The sequence below is a fragment of the Lithobates pipiens genome, unplaced genomic scaffold (genome assembly GCF_037356315.1).
Source record: "Lithobates pipiens isolate NorthernLeopardFrog02 unplaced genomic scaffold, aLitPip1_a1.2 Scaffold_8, whole genome shotgun sequence".
Lineage (NCBI taxonomy): Eukaryota > Metazoa > Chordata > Amphibia > Anura > Ranidae > Lithobates > Lithobates pipiens.
This window is the reverse complement of record NW_027507903.1, coordinates 466,698,140-466,710,988: the sequence shown is the minus strand read 5'-3', so window position 1 is coordinate 466,710,988 and position 12,849 is coordinate 466,698,140. Positions and strand designations below refer to the sequence as shown.

The following is a 12,849-nucleotide window of genomic DNA, read 5'->3' as shown; positions in this document are numbered from 1 at the left end:
AGCATTTCATGATATGTCCATCTGCATGAAGGCCCCTTTCACAGGCTTAGCTGCTGGCTCGCAATCGACAGAGAATCACTTTGTCAGCAGTAGGGATGAGCCGAACACCCCCCGGTTCGGTTCGCACCAGAACTTGCGAACGACCCCCGCGTTCGGTACGAACGTTAGAACCCCATTGAAGTCTATGGGACTCGAACGTTCAAATTGGAAAGTGCTCATTTTAACGGCTAATATGCAAGATAGTGTCCTAAAAAGGGTTTGGCGACCTGCCTCCTGCCTCAGGGGACATGGGTCACTGCAAAAAAAAGTTTTAAAAACTACCGTTTTGGCGGGAGCACTGATTTTAATGACGATTAAAGTGAAAAAAAAAAAGTGAAATATTCCTTTAAATATGGTGCCTGCGGGGTGTCTGTAGTATACCTGTGAAGTGCCACGTGTTTCCCGTGTTTAGAACAGTCCCTGCACAAAATGACATTAAACGGAAATAACACCATTTAAAACTGCTTGCGGTTTTAATGTTATATCTGGTTCCTGCAATATGGTTGAAAATCATTGAGAAACATGGCATGGGTAGCCCTCCCTGCCCATTGCCAGCCTATTTGGGTCTTGTACGCATATTAAGGGGAACCCCGTACCCATATTAAAAAAAGGAAATGCGTGTGGCCCCCAGGCCCTATATACTCAGAACAGCAGTATACAGGCGGTGCAAACAAGACAGGGACTGTGTAGGTTTGTTGTGTTAAGTTGAATCTGTTTGTCATTTTCAACCGGTACATTTTTAAAGTGTAGCTCCAGTCAAAAAAACTATCTTTAAGCTTTTTGGAAAACATAGGGAAGGGTTATCACCCCTGTATAATTTGTTTTGTCGTCCATCTTTTTTCATCTCACTTGCTGCTGTCTCCTTGCGTTTGCAAGTAGGAGATGTTTGTAAGTTGGATGTTTGAAAGTAGGGGCCTGCCCTATATTATAGCGGTATGTACTGGGTACAGAGCACGCAGACAGCACGCACTATCTCCTAACACTACTGACTGCAAGCTCTATTATTAACCACTTGTTAGCCCAATGTTTGCATAAAGTGAAAGATGAAGTTATGCTGAGTAAATAGATATCAAACATGTCACTCTTCAAAATTGCACATGCCCGTTGAATGGCGCCAAACGTCGCTACTTAAAAAATCCCCATAGGCGACGCTTTAAATATTTTTTTACTGGTTACATGTTTTGAGTTGCAGAGGAGGTCTAGGACTAGAATTATTGCTCTCGCTCTAACATTCTCGGCGATACCTCACATGTGTGGCACATGCGAGCACATGGGGACATGGGCGCTTTAATTTTTATTTTATTTTTTTATTGTTCATTTTACTTTATTTATTTTAGTTTGACATTTTTTTTCCCAAAAATATATTTTTGATCACTTTTATTCCTATTACAAGAAATGTAAACATCCCTTGTAATAGGAATATGGGGTGACAGGTCCTCTTTACAGTGAAATCTGGGGGGTCAATATGACCCCACATCTCACCTCTAGGCTGGGAAGCCTGAAATAAAAAATAAAAAAAAGATTCTGGCTTTGATCGTACTGGCGAGTTGGTAGAAGCACCGGAGGGCGGTGAGGGGTGGGGTGCGTCTATGGCTGGGTATTTCAGGGTATCACCGAGTATGGCTGGGTATCTCTGAGTATGGCTGGGTATGGCAATTTATGGCAGGGTATTACAGAGTATTGGCGGGGTATTGGCGGGGTACTACAGAGTAATAGCAGGGTACTGCACTGCAGAGTAATGGCAGGGTACTGCACTGCAGAGTAATGGCGGGGTACTGCACTGCAGAGTAATGGCGGGGTACTACAGAGTAATGGCAGGGTACTGCACTGCAGAGTAATGGCAGGGTACTGCACTGCAGAGTAATGGCGGGGTACTGCACTGCAGAGTAATGGCGGGGTACTGCAGAGTAATGGCGGGGTACTGCACTGCAGAGTAATGGCAGGGTACTGCACTGCAGAGTAATGGCAGGGTACTGCAGAGTATGCACTGGTATTGCAGAGTATTGGCAGGGAATTGAGGGGTTAAATTCGGTGAGCAGCGATGTGGGCACTGCAGATGCAGCCCACATCGCTGCTGACACCGATCTCTTTCCCCTCCGCTGTACCGATCGGTACAGAAAGGGGAGGGAGGAACAGGCGTCATAACATGACGCCGGTTTGTTTCCAAGTGATCACTCCGTCATTTGACGGAGCAATCACGTGGTAAACGGCCGCTATAGGACCCGGCGGTCACGGATGCTCTCGAGTGCGCACACCTCGGGGCACGCGAGAGCAGAATTCTGGGAGGCCGTTAATTAACGGCCTCTCTGAGTTAAACAACCGCCCTGAAGCCGTTAATCGGCAATGGGCAGTTGTTAAGTGGTTAAAGCTAGATCACTAGCTATATAGGTGAGGTGAATATAGTGGTGTATACTGCAGTCAGGGCACAGACAACAACCACTACACAGCAGCAAGATAGGAAATCAGCCAAAAACGATTGGTGTGTACTGTGTTGAAGGTACACAGAACACCCACTGCTTCAGATGCAAAGTAACACACTACAGGAGGCCGCCTTAAAGGCGGCCTTATATAGTGTGGGGCGTGCACTACACAGCCTGAGCTATGATTGGCCACAGGCAGGATGCCTGTGGCCAATCATGGCTCTCCTCGCTGCCGGCGCTGCGATTGGCCAAGCATGCGGGGTCACAGTGCATGCTTGGCCAATCATCGGGCAGCAATGCACTGCGCCAACGCAGTGCATTGTGGTCCGCGCGCGCGTCACTCGAATTTTGACGCGAACGGCCAAAACGTTCGGAATTCGCTGAACGGCCGAACGGCCAATGTTCGAGTCGAACGTACGTTCGACTCGAACACGAAGCTCATCCCTAGTCAGCAGCAGTGGCTGGCTCGAGGTTAGCAGGTGATTGGGAGGCAATATGCCGACTCCTGCATGCCTGTTTGAAGGGGGATTTTACATTGAAATCCCTTTTTACTGCAGCACTATGTGGTATCGACATCCGAACATGACATGTCCTGTTATTTTGCCATTCCATAACAATCTGTATGGGGTTGGCCCACAGCCATTCCCTGGTTTCGACAGGCAGCTGACAGTTAAAAACACATCTCAACCGTTTGATGCAACTTGACATACGCAGTGCAGTGTAGTAAGTAATGCAAAACCCTGTCGAGAAAACTCTCAACAAACAAATGGCCCAACATAAGAGGTTAAAATGTGAAGGCCAGAACTAAGAAGTCTTCATACACCTAATATCTCTCTTTTTTTCAAATATATTATTCAGTGCCAGATGGAACAAAATACACGTAGTGGTTTGTCCCGTCTTCCTAGGTGCCCTGTAACACTGGCTGCGATGTTGGACAGGGTGCCTTCACTTGATGCACAGCCACCTCAGCTAGCAAGAAGATGGCTGCTTTGATAGCGAGCACCTATCTCCAGCTCCTAGACTACATGATAACATGGATTTGGATTATGTCATCAGAAAAGGGTGATTTCACAAATTTTTATACCACCGACCCTGTTCTTAGATGATCAACATGTGACTTGACACATTCAATGGTTGTTGGATTATAGTGACTTAGTTGGGTGGCTATAAATGATGGGCTATATTCCTGAAACTCACAAACGAGGAAGCTACTTGGATACAAGTCCAGATGAATGAGACTGTCTACTACTAACTACTACATGCATTGGTTTACTTATTTCTGGAGGGGAAATTGTGCCCTGTGTACTATTAGCTCTTGGGCTGAAATATGCTTTAACCACTTCGCGCGGGGAGGACGTCCTGGGACGGCCTCGTCTTTCCGGGGGTATATCTGAATGATTCCTGAGGTTACAGACATCATTCAGATATCAGCATTTTCAGACGGCGATTCTCTGCACCATAAGAATGATCATAGCGGCTGTTCCGCCCCTTGATTGTTCTTACGGGCGGTGGGAGGGGACGTCCCCCCTCTCGCCACCCCCCGGTGCTTCTACCGACTCACCGCTTCCACCGTTGAGTCGGACACAGGATCCGCCGGCCCCAGGATAATGATCATAGAGATTTCCGGCGGACCAGACGGTCGCCGGAGTCACTATGATCGTTTGGAGGCCGGGCACAATGTTATGACGTCACGCCCGGCCTCTGCATTCAAATAACGGCCCCGCCTCGGCTGGGAAGCCGTGATCGTTTTTTTAATTTTAGGCTCATTGACCCCATATCTCACTGTAATTAGGTCCGATCATGCCATATTCCTATTACAAGGGATGGTTACATTCCTTGTAATAGGAATAAAAGTAATCACATTTTTTTTAGTGTCAAACTAAAAAAATAAAAGTAAAATTAACAATAAAAAAAAAATTTAAAGCGCCCCTGTCCCTGTGAGCTCGTACGCAGAAGCGAGTGCATATGTAAGTCCCGCCCACATATGAAAACGGTGTGCAAACCACACATGTGAGGTATTGCCACGATCTTTAGAGCGAGAGCAATAATTCTAGCCCTAGATCTCCTCTGTAACGCAAAACAAGTAACCAGTAAAAAAAATTTAAGCGTTGCCTATGGGAATTTTTAAATACCAAAGTTTGGCGCCATACCACGAGCACGTGCAATTTTGAAGCCTGACATGTTGGGTATCTATTTACTTGGCTTATCTTCATCCTTCACATTATGGAAAAAAATTGGGCTAACTTTACTGTTTGTTTGTTTTGTTTTTTTTAAAGCATGAAACTGTTTTTTTTTTTCTGAAAAAAACGTGCTCGAAAAAAAGTTGCTGCGCAAATACTGTGCAAGATAAAAATTTGCAACAACCGCCATTGTATTCTCTAGGGACTTTGCTAAAAAATATATAATTTTTGGGGGTTCTATGTAATTTTCTCGCAAAAAAATTATGAATTTTACATGTAGGAGAGAAATGTCAGAATTGGCCTGGGCGCGAAGTGGTTAAAAAACAAAATACATTTTATAAAAATTTCACATAAGTTATCCACAGTGCTATAAACAAATAAAATAGTAGAAAATTACACGTAGGACTGTACCTGGGGTTATGCTGGGGGTGGGGAGTCGTGGTTCATCAACAGCGTTAACCACCTGCTTGGTTATGTTAAGAAGCTGGTCGTATCTTTCCACGTGAAAGGAAGTTTTAAAGATGTCAAGTTGTGGTATAGGCCGGCCGATCACGATAGGAGTAACGGTCATGTTCTCAGGTTTTGTTATCGTATCAGTAGGCGGGTTGGATTGTATCATGTAGACAAGACGAGGAACTTGGCTGGAGCTTTCATAGCCTTTTTTGAAACTCTTATTGCTTATATATTGCAAGGCTTGTCCTGTATTGGTAGCATTTCCACTTCTGTATCTAATCTGTTTGATTTTCTGAATTATGTCCTGTTTTGTTTCTCTTCCTGTAAACCTGTATTCCAATGTTACTGTGTATGAATACTGGATAATAGTAATATAAATGACTTCTTTACCCATATCCATTTCCCAAATCAGCTTCTCGAGGAAATTTATTGTCTGAGTAAAGTTTTCTTTTGTGATGTTGTTAGAAGTTTCAATTAGAAAGAATAATTCTTTACCAGGAGGTAACGGTGCAGGAGTCAAAGGTACAATCGACTCTTTGATGGGAGTGGAGGGTGTGGGAGGTTTCTTTGTTGGCTCTGGTACTAAACCACACAAATAATCAATGATCTCATCTTTGTAGTTAGGTAAGTCCCTGACATTTGTCACTATAAATGGTTTGCTGTGAATTGATTTACTTTGAATCAATTTGACTTCTTCTAGGTTGGCGTTAGGGCCTATGGCAACCGGAATTACAGTGATTTTACGCTTTAGAACAGATTTCATTAAGCTGCCTATGCTCTTTTGGTTTTTGCTGGCTGACAGTAACATAATCATTTTTGGAGCGTTGTCCCTTGGAGCTTCTGGAAAAACATAGTGAGAAGCATACTTAAGAGCCTCAAAAGTTGAAGCCGTGTTACTTCCATAGTAGCTCATCTTTTTCACTTTTTCAACCATGGCAGGAAGATTTAATTTATCTTTGAGATGAAATAATTTTGGTGTGCGCAGATCATGATACTGGACTACAGAAACACGGATACGCTTTTGAGAGATACGGATTTTCTCCAGAATACTGACAATGAAGTCCTTCACAACATCAAATTCAGGTTCAGACAGTTTTGAGGAGCCATCTACCAGGAAAACCAAGTCCATAGCTTTCTCACAGTTATAAGTTCCTGGGGGGACTTCTTCTTCATCTTCCCCATCCTCCTCCTCAGGAGGAGTCTCCTGGATCGAGACATTACTGTGTGTGATTGGTATGTCGGTTATCGGACAAGGACTACACTGTAGAGTCTGATCTAGACAATGGCTGGAGACATTCAAAATAGAATATTCATACAAGTTGTAGTGATCCATTCTGTTATTCATCAAAACAGTGGCAAATGCAAAGAAAAAATAATTGTACTAACCAATTAGAATCTATCTTGCACTGGTTTGATATCAGTGATATGAATTAGTAAAAGGAATAATCAAAATATAGCTCACATTTCCCTGAAATTTAAGTGAAAAATTTCCCTCTTTGATTCAATGCTTTAAAGTCCCTGGAGGTTTTTGGAACAATTGGCTAAAAAAATGGCTGCTCTTTCCATCAATCCTGAATGTATTCGTGTGCAAAAATATGACCCTCATGAAGATCATTATTTTTTTTTTTATAGAAACAAAAAGACGGCAGAAATAAAAGCTACAATTTCTGGGGACATTGTGTGAAGTGTTCTTGTCTCCACCTACTGGAGTGGGCGGAGTAACTGGGTGGAGTGGCTTGATTAACTGTTGTGTGGTTGGAGTGGCTGGAGTAACTGTGAAAAGTGTTAAAAAGCTTAATATTTTAAAAAGTATAAATAGTAGTATAAAGGTTGAAGAAGTCCCATCATTAGCTGAAAGAGCTGAACATTTTTTTCAAAAATTATTTTTTTAAACAATTTTTTTTCAAAAATGATTATTTTTTTTCAAAAAATTATTTTTTTATTCTTTTTTTTTTTATTCTTTTTTGTTAAAAAATATTTTTTTCAAAAATGATAAATTTTTTCAAAAAATGATGTATTTTTTAAAAAAAACATTTTTTTCAAAAAAGATTTATTTTTCAAAATTTTTTTATTCAATTATTTTTTTCTAAATTTTTTTTTCCCAAAATTGTTTTTTTCAAAAAAGATTATTTTTTCAAAAAATATATATATTTTTTAAATTTTTTTTTTTTTTTTTCACGGGGTGGTCATAATGTTTTGGCTGATAATGGGGTGGTCATAAATTATTTGGCTGATCATGTTGTGGACATACTGTTTTGGCTGATCATGGGGGTGTCATAATGTGTTGCTGAATATGGGGTGGTCATAATGTTTTGGCTGATCATGTGGTGGTCATAATATTTTGGCTGATTATGGCGTGGACATAATGTTTTGGCTTATAATGGCATGGTCATAAATTATTTGGCTGATCAAGGGGGGGTCATAATGTTTTGGCTGATCATAATGTTTTGGCTGATCATATGGTGGTCATAATGTTTTAATGTTTTGGGTGATCATGTGGTGGTCATAATGTTTTGATTGATTATGGGGTGGTCATAAATGATTTGGCTGATCATGGGGTGGTCATAATGTTTTGGCTGATCATGGGGGGGTCATAAATTATTTGGCTGATCATGGGGGGGGTCATAATGTTTTGGGTGATTATGGGGGGGTCATAAATTATTTGGCTGATCATGGGGTGGTCATAAAGTTGTGGCTGATCATGGGGTGGTCATAATGTTTTGGCTGATCATGGGGTGGTCATAATGTTTTGTCACCTCCCACTAGTTTTGAACATTTCGCCATTCCTTCCTACGGGACAAATTTGGCTATAATAATAATAATAATATATATATGTGAGATAACAGTAAGTGGTCTTGCTATGCAAGAACACTTAATGAGATAACAAATCAAAGTGGCTGTACACATATATTGATCAAATTAACCCAAGAAAAGGAAAGCAAAAATACAAATACAAATACAAATAAAAATATGTAGCGTAGTGTTTTTCCTTCTTTTTCAAACAAATGTCACATCATTTCTGCAAATTTATTTTTGTTTTTGTTTTTTGCTACCAGCTTGTCATATTGGGGTGATTTTATCTAACTTCCTACTTGCAGGAAAGAAAGTGAGGAACCAAAATTCCCACGTGGTATCACGGATAGAAATGAAATCTGATAGAGGTTACACTTCCCAACGCTATTAAAAATACATGCTTTTTTTTTGGTGGTTGTGCTCCCTTGGTAAAGTTTCTCCCCAGTTGGTTCCCAGGAAGTGAAAGTAAATTTCACCATAAAGACCATAAGATAAAAAAGGCCTACATTCCAATAGTTGAATTCTACCTTAAATGTAAACTTTTGAAAACATGGGCAAATAAGTAGAATAGAAGTCTTATTTCCTCAGTCATTCTTCTATTAACTATAAAGGCTGGGCCCATACAGAAGCCTCAAACATTACCATTGTTCACAGCGTTTGGGGTCATCTTGGTTCACGAAAATAATTTTTCCATGTGGGATGTGGCGACCATCGACCACACATATTGGACAGTCTTTGGGGTCAATACATGACTCTGATACTTCATTTAGAATTTTACCTGAGGGGAAAAAAATATTAACGACACTGAATAGATGCTCATTCTGGAAATACACAGTACCTAAGCTATGTTATCTCTGCAACCAGGTAAAAATCTTACAACGATAACTATATATACAGATCAATTCAGCTGTTTTCCTCAATGTCTCTGCTGAAAAACAGTTCTGGAGTACCACGGAAGGGGTGGTCAAAGTACAACTTGCTTTGGGTTTACGTCCTCCTTGTCTCCCTGCAAAGGTAAAGCATAATGGGCTACTATGCATTGCTTAGGGATGAGGGCTCCTTCCAGGGGCGGACTGACAACTTATGGGGCCCGCTGGGCAATAGGATATTATGAGGCCCCCAGGCAATAGAAGGTTATGGGGCCCCACAGTATACACAAACACACACACACAGTATACAATCACACAGTATAAAGAAAAATCCACCGCTCCAGGCTGATCCACCAAGAAACTGGCCACTCCAAACAAACAGGGGTCCCAGGTGCAGGCTGATTGCACTAGCCAAATGAAGGAACCAAAAAAACTCTGGATAGCCGCACTCCGGATCAGATCCACAAAAAAAACCTTCACATCATACGAATTACAGCAGCAGAGGGAATGTAGAACAGGGAATTCTGATGCGTTTCACGCTAAAATTTGCACTTCAGCTATGAGTAAGCTTTAATTTTAGCGTGAAACGCGTCAGTTCCCTGTTCTACATTCCCTCTGTTGCTGTAATTTGTATGATGTGGGTGGAAATAATAAAGGCACAACTTATTTTACCTGATCCGGAGTGCGGCTATCCAGAGTTTTTTCGGTTCCTTCAATCACACAGTATACACAGACATGTTTCTATTGGCTGAGAAAGTACTGGAGAGGTGGGGCAGCTATAATCTCGGGATTTTTAGACCAAAAGGATGTCGGTAAGGGACATTTCAGAGACAGATGTAAAAAAAAAAACTGATTTTTACATACTGGTTTTACTGAGGCTGGCAACCCTGATGGGGCCCCCTAGCGGCTCGGGGCCCTCGGGCAGTGCCCAAGTTGTCGAATGGTCAGTCCACCCCTGGCTCCTTCCTTCTGGCTGACAGGAGTAGAGATAGCGGCAGTGATTTTGACAAGCTAGCGAGAGCTGGGCGAAGGATGAACATCACGAACGGGGGAGGGCACAATTTGGCATCTTTGCCCTGGGTGCTGGTTGACCTTGTTCCAGCACTGCTTGTAATTACTTTCTAAACACGATTGATGTATAGCTGCTTTAAATATGCTTGCACAAAATGTAAAACTTGGAAAAATATGCAAGTTATTCTTTATTTAAAAAAAAAATGATATTAAAAGGGGGAAATAAAAGAGTTAGATAACCAGTAAAAGCATTCCTTCCCCACCCTATAAAAAGTTATTCACAAATACTTACGGATGTTGGAATGTGTTTTCAGAAGTCGCAGCCAGCAATATTTATCCATCTATTAAACAGCCATCTGTTCGGCTGTTACAAATTATTTCATACGGTTTCCTTCAACTGTTGCTGATAATGGGGCGGCTTGCGAGCAGAACATTTGCATAGTGTTTCCACTGTTCATGATCCTTATCTTAGATGTTCAACCATATGAGAACAAGCAGTGAAGTAGCCAGCATGTCATTTAGGATTCAACCTTTATTCTGGCAACAAGGGGGACCCATTCATCATGGTGTTAAAGGGACAGTCCACCCAAAAGTGACATTTCTATAATAAGGTGGAGTTTACAGGGCTGCCCCTCCTGCTTGTTACATCTCTTGGAGACTGTTGTCAAGAGCTCTTTGCAACCGTTTTTGACTTTGTTCTTGCATGCATAAGTATGGTGTAGCTAACCTGCATGTATCTACCAAAAAGCTAGAAAAATCTCTTTTGCATCAACAGTTTGTTTTAAAGATAGTCAGCTTTCTGCGTATTTTTGCAGTTAGAAGTATTGTATAGGATTCTGTTATATCTGAATGTAGCCCTCTGGTTCTAAACTGGGGCTATCATGTCAATTTCGTTTTTTGGCTGGGCTGTAGGCAGCTCAGATGTATTGTACAGCTTATCTGGTCTTTCCCTAATCTCAATCAGATTGTGCATTTCTCAATGTTGCCAGTAGTTGTCACTGGTGCCACAGGCCAGTATAGATAAATAGTACAACTAGGATTGAGTTATGAATACTTCCAGCCATCCCAGTAGGAGGTTCTTGGCTGCTAGTGCATTCTGGGAGAGGATATATATTTGCTCTGGGCCATGTGCTCGCTCTCTTGCCTCAGGCCCTCCTGGCCTGACGATGTGCTGCTGAAGTGAGCTCTGCAAGAAGGCCCAGAAACCTGACTGGGGCCTACTAATCCTGAGGTGGTCCTTAGGCTGTCTTGCCCATCGTGGAAGAAGCCAAGCAAAATTGAAAAGATCCAGGGGAGGACCCTTGCTGAAGATAGCCAGGATGAAGGCTGGTCTCTCAAGAGGGCCTGGTGACTCGTTTGGAGGATGCACCTACATCTAAAAAAAAAACACATATGCGCTATTTTGCTTTGTTTCAGATGCATTTGCTGTGTAATTCTGGTGCGTTTTTGGGTTGTCTGCACCTGTGAAAAATGGACATGTGACTCAAAAACGCAAAATCGCGCTGCGTTTTTACTACAATTTTACCGCAATTTCCATTCATTTCAATGGGAAGCTGGGTTTTTGGTGCAGTTTTCAAAACGATGCAGCATGCAATTTTTTTCAAAACGCGCTGCACCTGTAACGCAGTAGTGTGAAAAATTCCATAGGATTTGAAAGGGAAACATTTTCTTGTGTAGCACCACCCCCAAAGGAGCCACCTGGCATTTTTTGGGTTCACTGTTCTTTGCCTTAATTCCAAGAATGGCCTCAGCCCCTCTGGCACACCTGGTTAGTTATAAAATTTCTGCAAACACTTTCAAGAATGCAAGTGAAGAAAGTACCAATCTCCTGGCTGTGGATTGATATCAGAAACAGACCGACACAACTGGTAGTGATAAATAAGTTGAATATATTATCACGGTTGAAAGCATATAGAAAATGTACCTTGCTGCAAAGAATTAATATATTAGAAAAGATAACCTTCAATGCTTAGCAACTGTAGGTATAGAAAAGGCAGTAATCTATATGCCTTTAACACAGGCGCTGAGAGAGAGGAGAAAAGACTTGTCAACTTCTCAGCTCCTTCTGGGCTGCAAACACCTTTGAGAGGCAAACACACAATGAAAAGAAAAGGGTTACACAAGTACAGTAAGCACAGTTCTGTAATGTTGCAGGTCCTGAGGTGAAGAATAGGGATGAGCTTCGTGTTCAAGTCGAATGCATGTTCGACTCGAACACTGGCTGTTCACCCGTTCGGCGAAGCCAGAACTCTGTTGGCCGTTCGCGCCAAATTCATGTGGCGCTCACGCCCCACAATGCACTGCGCCATCGCAGCGCATTGCTGGCTCATGTTTGGCCAATCACAGCGACGGCAGCGAGGAGAGCCATAACTGTAGCTCAAGGGGTTTAGTACACGCCCCATACTATATAAGGCCACCAGTGTGGCGGCCTTGTGTAGTGTGTTCCGGGGTCTGCAGGAGTTAGTGGGTGTTGTGTGCCTCCAGCGCAGTATACACCTGTATCTACCTTTTATTGCTGTTGTTCTCTAATATAGCCATCTTCAGGAGTTAGTGGGTGTTGTGTGCCTCCAGTGCAGTATACACCTGTATCTACTCTTTATTGCTGTTTTTCTCTAATACAGCCATCTGCAGGAGTTAGTGGGTGTTGTGTGCCTCCAGCACAGCACAGTATACACCTGTATCTACCCTTTATTGCTGGTGTTCTATAATAAAGGCATCTGCTGATTCAGATGAGCCATCGCTGGATCATGGAGAGATGATCGTCCGTCGCTGGATAGCAAGAGTGGATTACCACCGCTGGAATCTTTTTTTTATTTTTTTTATTTTTAATAAAGGAATTTTTCAAAAGTGTGTTTGTCTTATTTAACAATTTTTTACACTTTCTTTGTGAAATGGTAGGGGTACTTTTGTACCCCCTTACCATTTCAAACGGGGGGGTCGGGATCTGGGGTCCCCTTGTTAAAGGGGGCTTCCAGATTCTGATAAGCCCCCCGCCCACAGACCCTCACAACCACCGGCCAGGGTTGTGAGGATGAGGCCCTTCTCCTCATCAACATGGGGACAAGGTGCTTTGAGGGGTCACAG

The 12,849-nt window shown here is 42.3% G+C and overlaps 1 protein-coding gene across 1 annotated transcript in view; it reads right to left on the bottom strand.

Annotated features, from left to right (window-relative positions):
• Positions 1-12,849, bottom strand: part of VWF (von Willebrand factor) — a 271,073-nt gene that overhangs the window by 138,086 nt on the left and 120,138 nt on the right. The window contains exons 27-28 of the mRNA XM_077468547.1: positions 8,528-8,663; positions 5,051-6,378 (exon numbers count right to left, since the gene is read on the bottom strand). Of these exons, the coding sequence (XP_077324673.1) occupies positions 5,051-6,378; positions 8,528-8,663 (1,464 nt within the window). The remainder of the gene's footprint in view (positions 1-5,050; positions 6,379-8,527; positions 8,664-12,849) is intronic.